The sequence below is a fragment of the Crassostrea angulata genome, chromosome 6 (genome assembly GCF_025612915.1).
Source record: "Crassostrea angulata isolate pt1a10 chromosome 6, ASM2561291v2, whole genome shotgun sequence".
In the NCBI taxonomy this organism is placed as follows: Eukaryota; Metazoa; Mollusca; class Bivalvia; order Ostreida; family Ostreidae; genus Magallana; species Magallana angulata.
In genome coordinates, this window is record NC_069116.1 from 22,451,148 (window position 1) to 22,467,925 (window position 16,778).

Consider the following 16,778-nt stretch of genomic DNA (forward strand, 5'->3'; position numbering starts at 1 on the left):
ATGATAAGTATTTTTTTAAAACTAAAATGAGTTTTCAATCATTGTCTTCATAAGGGTTCTTATATTAAAATGACAATATATTAAGTTTCGCGTTTATTCGCAAAACTAGCTAGTTTATTCGGGAAAGTTTCGCATTTATTCGCGAAATTAATGCGTTAATTCGCACAAAAAAAATTTTACCAACAAAAATGAGCTCAATGGGCTTTATTTAGATATTTATCATACTGGATTATTTAGTAGTTTTTATTGTTTCTCCACTGTATCGCTCTCAATGATTTAAACATTGAATCTGTTTCTTTATTTGCAAATGTGATGCCTTTATTCTTGTTTCCAACTTACCTGTAGTCCTCCAATAGGTTAATATTTTTAACTGTCTCTGTCCATTATTTTAAAAAAAACCGGACAGTTTTTTATCCATTATTTTTAAGAATGGACACCTACAGGTAACTTACTGAATTGTTTTTTTAAATTTAGAAGTATATTATCTTGTATAAAAGCCAAGAAGAACAAAGGATTGCATAACAAAAATATTTAAATTATAGGTAGTCACACCTTAAAATTTATTGTATTATTGTATTATATTGTTGATTTGAAGGTCAATGCATGATTAAATATCACGGAAATATTTGAAATATAATTTGAAGTTTATTCAAAGTCTGTAGTAAGAAATATTTATTCAAAGAGAGTGCATTTTTATAAAATAAAGAAAGAGAAAGTCGAGCAAATAGATAAGACATTTACCGTAATAGCCGAGTCTAAAGAGTACATGTACATCGAGCACTTCCCAATACAGCTCTCTACATTCAGGCACTTTGACAGACTAGAATATACTTGTACATAAAGTTCTTACCTATAAAGCTTATCCTAGAGAATAAGACAAAATTTACTTCATATGATAGAGAGTAAAGAACTTACCGATACAGCAAAGTCGAGAGATTAATACGGCTTTTGCGGATAATATAAGTATAACAAGAGGCCCAAGGGCCACATCGTTCACCTGAACAACAATAGCCATAAGATAATAAAATCAGCTTCATGGAGTCATAGACAAAATACCTGAACAATGTAGTAAAATATATCCTGTATAAAATATTTTGATATTTTTGTCCAGATATCCTTATGTAAGACATTGAGCCCCTTTTGTAATTGGATGTTTTTATAGTCATATCAGATATTGAACATTGCAGGTCTCAAAAAGATCCTAAACAACTGTTTATTCATATATGTGTAAACCTACATCAAACTTTAAACATCTGATTTCTTAAAATTGTTTAAAATTTTATCCTTGGTAAATTTTCGACCCTTCAATGTGGCCCCACTCTATCCCCAAACATAATAATTTTAACAAACTTAAATCGACACTGTCTGAGGTTGCTTTCAAGCAAGTTTCAGCATTTCTGGCCAATTTGTTCTTGAGAAGATTTAAAAGATTTTTCTCTTTATATACCTATGTAGTAATTCAACCCCAAATGTGACCCTACCCTCCCTTGGGGTTCATAATAATCATTTCGAACCAACTCTACCCGAGAATGCTTCCTCACAATTTTCAGATTTTTTTGAAAGATACCAACACAGTTTTAATAAGTCTTAATAATCTCCCTTTGAAAGAGGGCGTGGTCCGTTATTATAACAAACGTGAATCCTCTCCACCTAGAGATGCTTTGAGCCAAGTTCGATTAAAATCAGCCCAGTAGTTCAAGAAAAGTCGAAAATGTAAGACGTTTACAGACCGACAGACGGGTGCCGGACAAAAAGTGACCAGAAATAGCCCCTGAGCGTTCGCCTCAGATGAGCCAAAAACCAGAATCTTAATACAGCTAAATCAGGTAAAACAGACACTTACCATTGCAGCGATGTCTGGGGAGACAGAAAGAAAGTAAACTTAAGGTTCTTACCGATATGTTAAGTCTAGACAGTAAGGTACTCACCGATACAGCTTACTCTAGAGAGAAAAGAAGGCACTGGCACAGCTAACCTTAGAGAGTAAGGAATGTACTTACCGATGTAGCTGGTTCTAGTAAGTGGGTACTTACCAATACAACCGATCATGTAGTGGGCTGGACATGGTAAGGACAAATGGCAAGTCGTTCCCACGGGGCAGGTCCATCCGGAACAGAGCGTTTCTCGTACATGTTCACTTTGAGTCTGAAAATCATCGATTTACTTTAGTTTTTGATTGAATTTTTCAACATTTTATCTGGACATTCGCTGTTTGAGTTATATTGTACTTCTTTTTTAAGAATAATTAACTGCTCAGAAATTATAATAATTAATGATTAAAAATTTGTAAGGCTCGATGGGCGTGGCCATTTTCAGACTGTATTGATCTTCTTTAGAAGAAGAGCTCTATATAAAAGTAAAGGAAAATACCAAAATGATAAATTCTTTTTTTTTTTACTATATAATAGTTTATAGCTATACAAATCATAGACATCTTCAAATTAAAGGTAGATTTGATGATTAATTTGTGGACCATCCAGCCTCCTTACGTAAGTAAAAAAATAAAAAGAACTCCCCTCAACTTCCTCCTTCTTATTATCGTAATACAACGGGAAAATATGTGTTGATCGGGTAAAGTCACCTGCGATTGGGGAAACTCCTTCTGTTTGAATTATCAATTACTGTAAATTTATTTGAGCAATTATTATTCTGAATAATTTCTGACATACAACTGAATGCATGGGCAATATTTTGCAGCTATTTTTGCTATTAATGCTAGCCCACAATTTTCACCTCAATCGTGTTGATGTTCATCATAAAAAAAATTAATGGTCAAAAACAGAAATGCTTACAGTACTAGTACTGTCCGACAGGGAAAGATTCGCCCCGTTTTATTTTTGCCTATTTCGCCCTCGTCGTCAGCGGGCGAATTCAAGATTTGGCGAATATAAATGTCATTATTTACCTCTCTTTTAACACAACTGTTTGTATGTCTGGGCGAATTTAACTGTTTGCAGGTATAGAAGGACAAAGGGAAAATAAATAGAGATGAATCAAACATTTAATTTATTTGGATTATATTGCAAATCTGAACATGATTCAAGCTGACGTGGTTTTGTTTCTCAAATTACATGTATTATGTTTTACTCAACCCTTGCGTATCAAGAAATACATATTAGTACAGAGTGCAATTAATCACTGTATTAAATAATAGACTTGTACCATTTCATCCTCAAAAATATTTTTTCTGATTCAATTTTAACAATTTGACATAAAACACTTTGAAGTGAGCCGGAATTGGGGACATCCCAAAATTGGCGACTTCACTGTATTAATAGCAATAATTTCCAAGATGGAAAACGATTGAAATATATATTAAGAACAATAGTTTCAAGACAAAAATTAGTAAACAAAAAAAATACATTCTACTTTTAGTGTTTAAGTGAGTATTAAAACTTCTGGAAAGAACTATATATGATAAGAGTTAAATTTGGCCCCCATAATTCGCCATTTTTTAAGTGTTTCGGGTACAATAAAATGTTTACGTATTTTTTAGAAGAGTTGATATAAAATATATATTTCATCTATTTATTTCATTTATTTGCACTCACTGGCAGTATATGACGTCAGAAGTGACGCCATTTCTATAATTCCATCAAAATCAGCCAAAAATTGACATATTTCTTATCTATTTACGAATGGGAAATATAGAGCGCATGCTTGAACAAGAAACATTTTTTTGTCACTTATTTGTCTTGGCTAGATACATCTCTGATTAAAATATTTTGTTTGTTCAAGGATGCGCTCAATGTTTTCGGAAGGAAAAACTGCTTGAAAACAAGCTGTTTTACGCCAAAAATGCAAAAATGGCGGGAAAAGGTTGTCTTTACAACGTCATATTTCTAAATTGTGGGCACTTGAACCAAAATGAATACTATGTGAACTCATCACATAGATATCTGTACTAAGAAAACAAATAACTATAGTAAAATGATGATATTCATTTAAGGGGGCCATTTTAGGCCCATATCATATATAGTCCTTTGGAAATCATTTGATGCTGTTATCATTTAGGAAATAAATACATGTAACCTTGAAAAATTTTCGAAATTTTTGGTATTAAAAAAAAAGAATTAAAAAATATGTAATCTTTCGTTTCCTCAGAATACTTTGTATCAGTAATCGAAATATTTCTGGAAAATTGTATCCAAGCAATGTTGAACTCTAGCGTAGTCCTGAATACACACAAAAACAAAGAATATCTCTGAATTGTTCGGATCATTTAAAATCTGACTATTTTCAAGGTATTATAAATAAGCTTCCTTGAAAAATGCTTTTGAATACATTACACTGAATTTTTTAAAAATTATTTTCAAGTACTAAGTCTTGTCTGCGGTGATAATTTGTGCTTAGGTCCCAACTCTGTTTCACCTCCGGTTTGCCAGAGTAACAGCATAGGAGAGTTGATTAAAATCAACTTCAAAAGGCAGTGTATTATACAGACGGAATCCTGTCGTTTACATGGGGAGTTGTTTCTCCACACATGCATATTGATGAAATTCTTTGATAAAATATCCACACAGTTGATAAAATCGAAAAGAAAATGTATATAAAAAATGTTACTTGTAAGTGAAAGAATACAGATAGAAACTCACCCGGCGTGATGATTGGTCGTTCTCACATACAGGTTCATGGAGACAAATCGTGGCTCTCTTCTCTCTGTTCAACAGGAACGAGGCCGACTGATGAAGCGAGATCTCGCCTGGAAGCTGATGACCCGTGTAGCAGGTAAAACTTACGTGTAATCATAGGTACAATACTGGCAATACCCATTGAGAGAGAGGGACAGAGAGAGAGAGAGACAGAGACAGAGCGAGAGAGAGTTACTTTTATACCTGAAAAACCCATTATTATAATAAATATTAAAGTCGACATCAGTGGAGACCTTTGGTGTGTCGTGAGAGTTAAACAATGAGTTGCTTCTCTTTTCCTTGTCCTTTGTTTTTATGAATAATTAATTTTTTTTTGGGGGGGGGGGGGGGAGTCCCTTTGGCTTAAGCAAATTGAAATTCGCATTTAAAATTTCTGATCAATTCAAGTCAAAAATTGAATAAGCTGCTGTATTAAAATATTTGTAAAGAATTTTAAAACTACATAAGCATCGACCGTTATATCGACCGTTATTTAAAAGTAAACATTGTTTGGACTTGAAAGAAGAGGAGTACAGTACGTACATGTACAAAGCACTGGAATGAACTGAATATGAAAAGTATTATTGAAATGTAGACAGTCATCATATGATTGTATTAATCAATGACATTATATAAATAGAGCAAGATTCGTGGAAATTTTCTTTCATAGTTTAAATGTTGGTAAATGTCTTTCAATGGAGTACCTTTTCATTTTAATAAATTAGTTGTAAACACATCAATAACGCTCCTTTCTGGCATAACTGTAAAGGTTTTATGTGTTTAAATGATTTTCTCTTCCTGGTTCGATCTTTTGATATAGAATTACTTTCTGGGATTTAATTTTTTTTTTTGTGTTAATTTTTATCCACTTCATACATTGGATATTGCTGATCGATGAAAATTCACTTCTTTGTACCCGAACATCCCACACGATGCCTATTTTGTTTGATTTTATTCAGTGCTTTTCATTATAGATAATTTTTGGCCAACGACACGAAAAATTAAAAGTCAAAAATTTTGGACATCCATTGCCTTCTTTGGGACACTAAAAAATAAATTATTGAGAGCTACACGTAGTACACCGCTGAATCTAAAAAGAAATTTATTAATATATATTCATAAAAAAACAACTATGATATATACGGCACCAATGAAAATGTCTTTATTGAAGTATTTTCGTGTTTTCTGTTTTAATTTCTCTCTCTCTCTCCCTGTCTGTCTGTCTGTCTATCTCTCCCCCTCTCTCTCTCTCTTTCTCTGTGTCCGGTTAGTAAATGGAGCTACAAAAATGTACATAATTATAAACCGATGGAATTTATACCGCTTTTCAATTTAAAGGTATTAAGGATATTTTTCCATTGTTTGTTTTTTATTACTGTCCGAGACTGAATAGTTTTTTTAGCCAACGTCAGAAAAGTATTTCCGTTTGCTTTATTCTTATCAACAAGTTTTTTTTACCATTTCTTTACCTTGATTACTATTCTCCTGCACATGCGCAAATTCTAACAATTGACATTTGCTCTTGAAAATTCCTATTTCATTACATCAAATTATCCCAACACTTATTTAATACCAATTAATAATCTGTCACCCTTTTCACAAAATTTTCTTTTATACAGCTTATTACACTACATTTATACATATCATCATGAAATAATTACTAGATTTGCAGTTTAGATACTGAAGTACGTTGTTTATTCACAAAATAACAAATCTAATCAATAACATTGTACACATGAATAGTGATAGATAATTTCCATCACTTTTCGTTTTCGGCATTTTTTAATCTCAAGATTTCACGAAAGAAGGAGCTGCCGTTGATGCAGGTGCACTTCCACTTATGTTTGGGTTTTCTTCGGGCTCAACCTTTTTTCTCTTGTTTCGTTTACACAGTAAAGCAATCAGAAAACAGGCGAGACAGGCAAGGGCTGCTACTCCTGCCGCCGCTATAATGGCGATTTCTTCGGCTGAAAAAAAGTTAACATAAGTGAAGGGTTAAATACAGTGGGAACTTATTGATATATGGATTCCTATTATGTTCATCATCACTCATTAACGCTGTTGGTAGTTATCATGTTACTTACTGGATAAACCTGACTTGGTGTTGTCTGTATTCGTCGTTCCATTACTAACAGAGTGAAGAGTTCCTCCTGTGAAAAAAATGGAAAAAGGTTTTAAAAACAAAAAAAAATGCACCACTCATTTCCATGCACGCACTCTTAAGTTGTTGGATCAGATATTTGTCGTTGGATCAGATATTTGTCGTTGGATCAGATATTTGTCGTTGGATCAGATGTTTGTCGGTGAACCAGATATTTGTCAACTAAACTCGGAAAATTCAATTAAGCCTCAACGCTCTAAGGAAACCGTTTAAAACCTGATTGATTTGTAGTGTTTCAGTTTATCAAATAAACTGTTAAATCTTTATGAAAAACGAAATATGGAGAGCTATCGTTATTTTACGCTTTGACAGAAAACCAATATCGTTCAAGTTTAGACATCAGTTTTCGAAAACATCACAGTAGTAAAATGAACCCCAAAAATTTATTTATGAAACGGGTGGTTTTGGAATAAGTAAATGTGTCTGAATAAAGTACATTAGCTTGATTTTTCGGATGAAAGTAAGATTATCTCTTAGCCACTGTCTTTGAACTCTTCACTCTGGATTTATCGGACAGATAAGTGTTTCAAATCGTCCCATTTCAACATGGCACGTACAGGATTAAGGGTATTTATCATAAGAGTTTATCAAAAGATATTAAGTTAAAGTTCACATGGTCTACTGTAAAAATTTTTAATTAACATGCCCGTTGGGAAAATTGCAACAAATGTTCCAGTCTACCATATAATTATATAATAAATCGTGAATAAATATGTATGTGTATATCCTTACAAGAGAGAGAAAAAATCTCGTTGTATATAGGCAAACGTCCATCCATAAACGCAGAAAAGATCTTAAGTTTTGATGAAACATGCGAAGTTTTATATGATTAATGAAACTTCTTACATGCAGTGTTTGCATAATATTTTTGAGAATTTGTTGCTTCTAATTTCATTGAGATAATATTCTTTTAAACTTTCTATTATGTGGGGACCCAATGCAAATGCAGACAATGTACGAGCATTACTAGTAAATCTTAAAATATTGTATAGGATTGAAGTTTTTCTTAACCACGAAAATTCAACGCTTTTTAAGTAGGTCATTTATAGAGTACCAATAAACACAATAAAGTCATGACCGTACCTTGGACCACCGTAATTGTTCGTGTCCGCTGAGTTCCTGGACGTGAAGTGGTCCCTATAAATAATTTATCAAAAAATAAATAAATATATAAATGAAATAAAATTGCTATCGGAATTTGACCTTTTAACAAATTAAACTAGTACATTTTGGGTTCAATTAATTCCTGGATTCAATTATAAAACAGTGTTAAAAAAAACGATGACAAAAATTACAGATTAGTGACATTTGTTGTTAACTTTATGCATAATTATACTAGAAGGACTTGTTAAGAAAATGCAAACAGGCGACAAATACAAATAGCATTATATCCAGATTAAAAATTTATGAGTCTGCTAGTGTATTCTAAATACTAGTATGCAGTTTAAGATAAATTTATTATTTAACCTTTGATTTAAACAAAGTTTAACATTTTCAAGTTTCTTTATTTTTACACTGTACAACCACTTTCAAAACGTGCCTTTTAATTGATTTTCGTACTCATGAATTCGCTGCTACTTGTTATTTTTGGCTCAGTTAATACCTGTTTCCTACACGTAAGTGTATTTACATCTGAAATACTGATTATATGTATTTACCCCCCCCCCCCCCCAAAAAAAAATAAATAGAAGAAGATCTTGACCGAGCAATATACACGTGCCCAACTGAATTTAATTCAATTTAAAAACCATATAAATGGTACAATGGTGTCTGGATTTCAAAAACAGTGGTTTGTCATAAATATACAATGTATTTGTTGAAAGCAACAATTCTTACCGATTTTGGGCATGAATATATCATATCTGTTAAAATGCAGAATTTGTATAAGTTTGTAAACTAATTATAGAACTTTAATATATTTTTTCTATCTTTTTTGAGGCCCCGTTGCTCTTCCTTGAATTCGTGTTTCGTTTTATCGATTTTTGAGATGGTTGACAGTTTGTTATTGTAATTTTGACATTATATCCTTAGCTTGCTAAAAATGTTTTTCAAAGGAAGACAGAACATTACATAATTACAAATGATGACACCCAACTCCATTTGGATATTTATCCCACGCGAGTTATACTGAAAAATCTAATACTGATATACGATTGCTTTGATAACATAAGTTTCAATTATTGAAGAAGCAGCAGCGCAATTGTAATAGGAAATAATGATCGCTAAGATAATAACACGTTTACATTGAAAAATATGTACTTTTTGTCAAGTTTGAACAGAAACAAAATTTCAAATAAATAATCTGAAAAGTATAAAAAAAAAACCCAACGTTTTAACATGGAAGAGTTGACATTCCAGATTAAATTGCATCATGGAAAAGTAAACCAAGAAATGAAGAAGTTTCTTAAATTGTGTATTACCAGTTGTTGAATGAGATAGTCCAGGTACTCTGTGCGTTGTAGGTGGAACTAAAACGCAAAAACGATTAAAGATAATGAACAGTGAACGAAAAAGTAAAGAAAAAATTATATTATCATATTCCTAATAAAGTTTTATCAATTGTGATCAAACGTTTTGGAAAATTATACATTTGAGTTTGTTAATATTTTAGATAAACGTATTTTTGACTCAATACCTTAACGATTTTATCATTGTTTTCATGAATTCCAAAAGATAAACCTAAAACACGGAAGTGTGTTTGGCAATCTGAACACACTGTCTCGCCTTTTCTTCAAAACAGATTTTGATTAAACCATAAATATTTAAAAAGTACAATAGATTCAAAATGAAAAAAAAACCCCAATGTTTCAAATAGAACAGAATCACACAATAAACGTATGCCACTTCTAGAGAATCGTGAAAAAAAAATTATTTTAATTTCACTTGCAACCAAATTCCCGTATTTATGATTGTTGACCTTTTTGACCGTTCTGTAGAGGGAACCTGGTGTAAATATAGCTTAGCAGTGAAATGATCTTCCAATCTTAACTATAATTGAAAATACATGTTTGACCCATCAATCATAAAGAAACATTTCTGTACCTGTAGTTGTAAGAAGCCTCAGTTCCTCGAAGTCATCATCCGTCATATTGCAATTTATTTTGCACGCAAGGAAAGTTTCATCTGTTGTCTCAGTTGAGCTGTTTCTAGGACAACACACGGCTTTTTGCCGTTTTTCGTACCCAATTGTGCATTCTTTTGGTTGCATTCCATGACCTCCCGTGCAATCGTTCCATCCAGTCCAGTACATTAAACCACACTCGGTGTAATTTTTGCCATGAGCTGTGCAGTATCTCAAGATAGATTGATAATTTGGAACGAATAACAAAAAATATAACGAACAAAGTGCAACACTTTTAATCATTTTGGCTATTGCAGCGATGCACCTTTTCTTCAGAAGGAGAGGAAGTAATACGCTTTATCTCTGGTCACGTGAGAATAGACTTTTATGAAGTGTTCCTTCCTTTCAATCTCAGACCTTTTGTTCACACTTTAGAAATATGGAATTTGAGGAGATGGCCCTAAGTTCTTGGATTTCACATAAGTTATGATAAGAACACTCGATTGTTCGATGACAATTTGAAGATCCCTTTGATATCTAACAATACTTTACATATGTGTGTACTTAGAGTCATGAAAACGACGAGCATTATCTACATGCATACCTGTCCAAAATATCAAAGGTTGTCGTATAGAGACTTATCATTTTAACTGTACAACCAAACAGTTTACTTGTAATAGAAAAAAATGCACCCCATTTGCAACTGGGTATTTGCATTTGATAAATGCAATGGAACATTTCAAACCAGTCATAAATACTAGAGAAAAGAAGATTTACTCAGTTACATAAGATTCAAAGAGTATGTATTTTTTGTCATTTGGACGTTGAAGAATGAGTATCACTTTATTTTTAAATGCTCGCTGAATCATGAATATAGGAAATTGTATGTCCAAAAAATACTATTGGTGTAAACCAAGTATGTTTAAACTGTTACAACTATTGTCAACTGGAAATACCACTGAATTAAGTAATCTAGGAAAATGTCTACAAATAGCAGAAACACTTAGAAATTTGATTGTAATAGATAAAAAGATAATACGTTGATGCATTTAGTACGATATATTATGTATTCTTTGTATCTGATGAGGCATTTGGCTTAAAGAATAAATACAATAAACTAAACAAAAAAATCCAATAATCTTGTCATTACTTTTAATGCATTTGTGCTCTAATTTTTTAATTACACAATAATTATTTTGTAGACATTAACCATTCATTTATCACAGTTAAATGGGAAAAGTTTTTGTTAATTGAATTTATTTCAAGCGTGTGTATTTTCCTCAACATAAAAATTGCTACCTTTAGTTGATGTTTATTGCTAATAAAGTTAAAAAATAATCCTGTCAATCGAAAATTCATTTCAAGATAAGATTTTGATTTAAGTGTGGAAGTTTATCACAGAAATTGATATCAAGGTTTAAAAACGAGGAATTCATAAGATTGAGGAAGTATAAAGTACCGTCAGGAGAGGTTTGTCGCACGAGATAATAAAGTGTAAGGTCAATAAAACTGAGTGTATAAAATGCTCAAATGACTTCCCGGTAACTCATTGGTTGTATTGCGTCGTCAGTAAACTTCTTCATCCCAATACCTGCCGTAGTTATAATATCTCCGGCATGGGAAATTTAACTGGCGGCCAAGTTGTTAATTTTGAATTTTTACAGAGGTAGTAAATACAAAATTTAGAACAAATATCTTATTTGCTTCAACCTGGTTATAGAAAATCTACACCATGACAATCAGTTCAGCGGTCACAACATCAGGTTTTTCTGTTGTTTGTATGTATTCCCAACAGAGACGTATGATTCTTATTCTAGATTTTCTACATTGTATATATTTGTACAATGGCAAGCTTACCAGAGTCTGCGTTAAGAGGAGAACGTTTAAAATTGTTTAAAAGTTTTGATGATATTGAATGTTGCTGCTCCTGAAAATGAAAAAATATGAATTTTTATGAATTTATATAAGAAAATTTCATTTCAATTTCTCGAAAATCAATATGAGAAAATATGTCAGGTACAGATTCCATGACATGTGGTGATAACAAACTGTGCACAAAATCAAAAGTCCAAAAGAAAAATACAAACAGGAGCAGAGCGTACACGGACCTTAAAACAAAATAGTTCGGAGCAAGTGCCATGTCGGATAGGCATCCTCTGCTGCATGTAATCGGTCACACCCGCTGTGGGTACTTTGTCGAAATTAGTAAAACGGGAAACTTCCGTAGACAAATAGTTGATTATCTATGGTCTTACAATATCTAATATTATACCATAGCCATGAAATATAAAATTCATGTTTTGTTAACATTAATTTTTTATGTATTAAATTCTACACATTCTTTTTTTTGCATCAGGAAAGTGTGTAATTATCGGTTTCAATTGATTTTTAGCAAAATGTTCCATTTCGATATAGCTTTATATTTTTAAATGGCAGGATTGAAAATGCTGAAAGACCTTCGCATGAAACATTAAAATCTGAGGCGATGAGTCTCAAATATTTCCATTGTAAAGATTTTATTGTAGGTGTTGCAAGTCTTTGCAACCACAATAAAACTGTGATAAAAAAGAAAATTCAATACATAGCGTAGCACAAGGGGTTAGAGGTATCTATACTAATCTGTTAATTATTAGTTCAAATCTCGCTTGGGTTTTATCTTTTTTTTTCTTTTCAAAGTTTATTAAACGAATTTGTTGGTTAAATAAGGTGGAATTTAAAAATTCCAAACCGATTTAAGTAATTTAAGTATGATGTACTTTAATCCACATTAATATCGACATGTGTCCCATACCACCTGAAAGGTCTTTGTAAGAATCTAGTGAAGGTTTATTTATAGATTGTTTAGCAGCTATATTTGTGTTTGTAGAAATTACGTTGATCCTACTTTATCAATCACGAAGCATTACGTGTATTTTTACATGGGAAAAAATCAGAACAAATCTTGAACGAGAGTCGAATTTTATATTCCGTCATAAAATAAAAAATGTATAAAAAATTGTAACTGATTAAGTCAAAATTCTGTTCAACGTTGCTAATATCTGTTGACATTGTATCATCTCAATGATGTTATATACGCAATCTGATAAATTTTGAATTGAGATTTAAGTCCACGAATAACCAAGAGAGTAAAAAAATAATGATGATAATTTATGATGTCCTTTTTTGATAAACATACAACTTAACATACCTTTTCATGCCATAACACCCAAGTAAATCATTTAACACAAGGGGACGTATATTCAGAGAACTACACCTCAACTATATCTGATTCTAATTCAATGGGATTATTACCATAAACTCGTGCTGTGCACATCGTGCCTTTCCATTTATATAATTTTATTAAGAATAGCACATAAATAACTTTGAAAACAAAAGATCAAAGATAATTTTCTAAATTGTAATTTATTTATTGAAAGTAGTACAAAAGTCATTAGAAGATGTTTCACAAGGCCGTGAAAAAAACATTTCCGATTATATTTTGAGATGAGTAAACGTAACACACACAGGGCATAATTAATCATATCAAATATTTGATGAATAGAACTGCCATTATTTTCAACATAGTATATAACGAAAAATAAATCAAATAAATTAATTTTGATTATAAACAATATACCGTTAGAGAAAATGAAATAAAACGTAAATGAAAAGTTAGTTTCATGAGGTGTTATTATATTACAGGAAAGCAATGTTATATGTATATCACAGGAAAAAGCTGTAAGCCTGTAATAATACGGGAAAATGTTGTAATATCACAGGAAAGTGTTGTAATATCACAGGAAAGTGTTGTAATATCACAGGAAAGTGTTGTAATATCACAGAAAAGTCTTGTAATATTACAGGAATATGTTGTAATATCACAAGAAAATGTTACAATATTACAGGGAAGTGTTGTAATATCACAGGAAAGTGTTTCAATATCACAGGAAAATTAATTACTGACAGACTCCTCTCTCGTCCTTCTTCCTCGGACTGAGTGTGTCGCCCTGTACAGTGGCCACAAGACGGATTCTACGATTTTGTTTTCGTTTCCAACGTTTAATAAAGACGATCAGCAGAAGAGCACCAACTACGATTCCAATAACACCCGTCACAATGCCGGCTACTGCACCACCTGGTATGTTGAGGAATATAGATTAATGTTTTTAAAGTTTATAATTCCCTCTCTCTCTCTCTCTCTCTCTCTCTCTCTCTCTCTCTCTCTATCTCTCTCTCTCTCTCTCTCTCTCTACTAAAAACACGAACATAAATGGTAATAGAAATTAAGTTATTAAGGCAATATGAGCTGTATTTTTTAGAATTCTATTTTGGTGCAAAAACCTGTCAGTATGACTAGATGTAACTTAAACATTATGGTAGATAAGATTGGAACAATTCATTTATTTTTGTCAAGCAAGAGACAGATTTCTCTTCAAAGGAATATACATGTTTGGCAAATCAATTTTTGTACAGGACGATAATAAACCAATTCTGTTCCAATGAAGGTTTCTTAACGACTTTTCCCCACCAAAATATGGCTAACAGATATTTAAAAGTTATGATATTTTTGTCATTTTAGTAGAAAATAACATTTTCATAATATGAAATTTCAACATGAAAATTGCAGCTCATATTGCTTAAAATATTCAGATACATTTACCTATTACCTACATGTACGAGTCCAAAGCCTTCATTTGGAAAAGTTGAATCCGAAAAATATATTTTTTCTAATGCGATTGCTCCGAGTTACATGCTGTTCTTTGTTAAACAATTTTTATAATATAAATGTTATTTCTTATCAGATATTATAGCATTTCTTTTGCGTTTACATATCATATTCAAAACAACTAGACCATTAATTTTAACTACAACTTAGCAAAGAAAAAGAACATAAAAAAGGAAACAAATGTTTTACCTGACAGAAACGTATGCCTTTTATCCAGAGTACACATTGATACATCGTTACAGGTTTGGTATTCCCTATACTGTGTTCTGCTGAGATTACAGTGCGCGATGCATCCCAAGAAGTCCAGATTGCTTTGGTCATCGCAACACACGCCCCGCCATCGGGACTGTACGCCCGACCCACAGGTCGTGTTGCATGCCGCCCATGGGTGCCAGGATGTCCACTGACACAGCTGACCAGGTTGACATGAAAGTATTGTACAGAACCAGCAACTTAAAGTCAACAAAAGTAAGCCTTGTTCTTTGTAACTCAAATGCATGACTATGTTAATCGGAATGTTAGATACAGGCGTTTAAAACAATTTGTTTTAAAGCAAATATCATTTTTGTTACCAATATCAATTTAATATAATTAAATCCTACATCTTAGTCATGAATAAAAAATATAAGTTTTCCTAATCCACGTCATTGACTTCAAAGTAAAAGCAAACATGGTGTTATCTGTTTTACATAAAATGCTATGAACGTCAATTAAAGGAAAAATCCGTAGAAGTATTCTTTCTATAAAGATAAAGCATTGAAGATAAAATAATGTGCAGTTTCGTAAAAATCCATATATATCAAATAATAGATCATGGTCTAGAGAGTGATTTACCACCTTAGTTTCTTTTGTGTGTCTCGCCTGACAGGTGAGATATTAACCTTTAAAAATCCCATAAGAAAATAATAATTCCCGTAAAAATTCAATAGGAAAAAACAATTCCAATAGAAGAAATAACATTTCTACGGGAATATTAAAAATCTTATGGGAATTTCTAAAAATCCTATGGAATTTTCCAAAAATCCTATAGGAATTATATTTCATATAGGAAAAAATATTTCATAACACAATTTGATTCAGACAGGTGATTTCCCTATAAAAATTTAAGATTTTCTATCGGATATTAAAATCCTATGGGAGCTTTCATGAACCTGATCGGAATTCAAATTCCTCTAGGTAGTTTTTTAATTCCAGTAGAAAATTTTAAATATTCTAAAGGAAAATTGTCTTTACGATGGGAATTTTTTTTTCTGTAGGAATTTAATTTTTAAAAGTAAATACCTCACCTGACAAGCGAGATACATTAGTAACAAAGGTGAATATTTACTCTAGAAGCATTGTTCTATCATACTGCGTATTTAAAATTTTTGATACATGCTGTTCAGACGGATGCAAAAATACCACCTTTGCACTGGCATAATCATCTGGCAGTGTTATAAGAAAATGAAGTAAAAAAAGCTCCAAGACTTTTTTAATATCAAAATTGACGTAAAACCGCTAGTCACTATGGTAGACGACATACTAACCAATCAGTATTGTGAACAAAATCTTAAATATCGCGCGATCTCTGAAAAATTTATCTTCATAGTCATTTAATACATTCGTCACGGTAATGTAAATAAAGAGTGTTTCAATGTAGAACTGCCATTTATGAATTGTATAGCATTCTCCATTTTAATCGAAATAAAGTTTTTGACATTTGAGATTAACCGATTAAATGAGCTACAATATATAAAATATGAATCGAGAGGTTTTTTTTGTTGTTTTTTTAAAAACATTAAAATTATTGTTAACCCATAGTTTGATTTTCAAGAAGTTAAATAAGTAACGATGTACCAATCTCCCAAACATTTGATTATAGAAATTATATATATTTATTTTGTAAATTAAATTTTTAATATATATATATATATATATATATATATATATATATATATATATATATATATATTCTAGTGCGGATTTTAATTTTTTTTGCCGCCCGAATGAAAATTTCATTCCGTCGATTTGTAAAAATAATCCCAGTGATATCAATTAAAAGAAAACACATATCGGTGAGGCATTAACAAAGTATATTCTCTTTAACACATTTAATTTAGCGTTTTTAGCTATTTGATTATGATTAATATATATTCTGTGCATTTTATAACACCTACAGCAAGGGAATTTTTATTTCATGCCAGTCTTGAGTATTATGTGGGATTGATTTTTATCAAAATT

General features: G+C 31.7%; 2 protein-coding genes across 2 annotated transcripts; both read right to left on the bottom strand.

The window, feature by feature from the left end:
• Positions 1–6,296: 6,296 nt before the first annotated feature.
• LOC128189538 (uncharacterized) lies at positions 6,297–10,283 on the bottom strand. Its single transcript, XM_052861188.1, has 5 exons — positions 9,835–10,283; positions 9,213–9,260; positions 7,876–7,929; positions 6,716–6,781; positions 6,297–6,598 (listed from the first exon to the last, which is right to left on the bottom strand). Exons 1-5 carry the CDS (start codon positions 10,154–10,156, stop codon positions 6,420–6,422), a joined length of 669 nt encoding a protein of 222 aa, XP_052717148.1. The 5' UTR covers positions 10,157–10,283; the 3' UTR covers positions 6,297–6,419.
• A 2,977-nt stretch (positions 10,284–13,260) lies between these two features.
• LOC128190361 (SCO-spondin-like) lies at positions 13,261–15,081 on the bottom strand. The gene is made up of 2 exons (XM_052862383.1): positions 14,748–15,081; positions 13,261–13,967 (listed from the first exon to the last, which is right to left on the bottom strand). The coding sequence occupies exons 1-2, from the start codon at positions 15,055–15,057 to the stop codon at positions 13,789–13,791; spliced, it is 489 nt and encodes a 162-aa protein (XP_052718343.1). The 5' UTR covers positions 15,058–15,081; the 3' UTR covers positions 13,261–13,788.
• Positions 15,082–16,778: the final 1,697 nt, after the last annotated feature.

Excerpts from the sequence above, each read along its gene's own strand:
- LOC128189538 (XM_052861188.1), bottom strand. The coding sequence starts at position 10,156 with ATGATTAAAAGTGTTGCACTTTGTTCGTTATATTTTTTGTTATTCGTT. Across the intron at positions 9,261-9,834 it reads GAGGCTTCTTACAACTACAG|TTCCACCTACAACGCACAGA; the intron begins GTACAGAAATGT and ends TTTGCGTTTTAG. Across the intron at positions 6,782-7,875 it reads AACAATTACGGTGGTCCAAG|GAGGAACTCTTCACTCTGTT; the intron begins GTACGGTCATGA and ends TTTTTTTCACAG.
- LOC128190361 (XM_052862383.1), bottom strand. The coding sequence starts at position 15,057 with ATGCATTTGAGTTACAAAGAACAAGGCTTACTTTTGTTGACTTTAAGT. Across the intron at positions 13,968-14,747 it reads AAGGCATACGTTTCTGTCAG|GTGGTGCAGTAGCCGGCATT; the intron begins GTAAAACATTTG and ends TCAACATACCAG.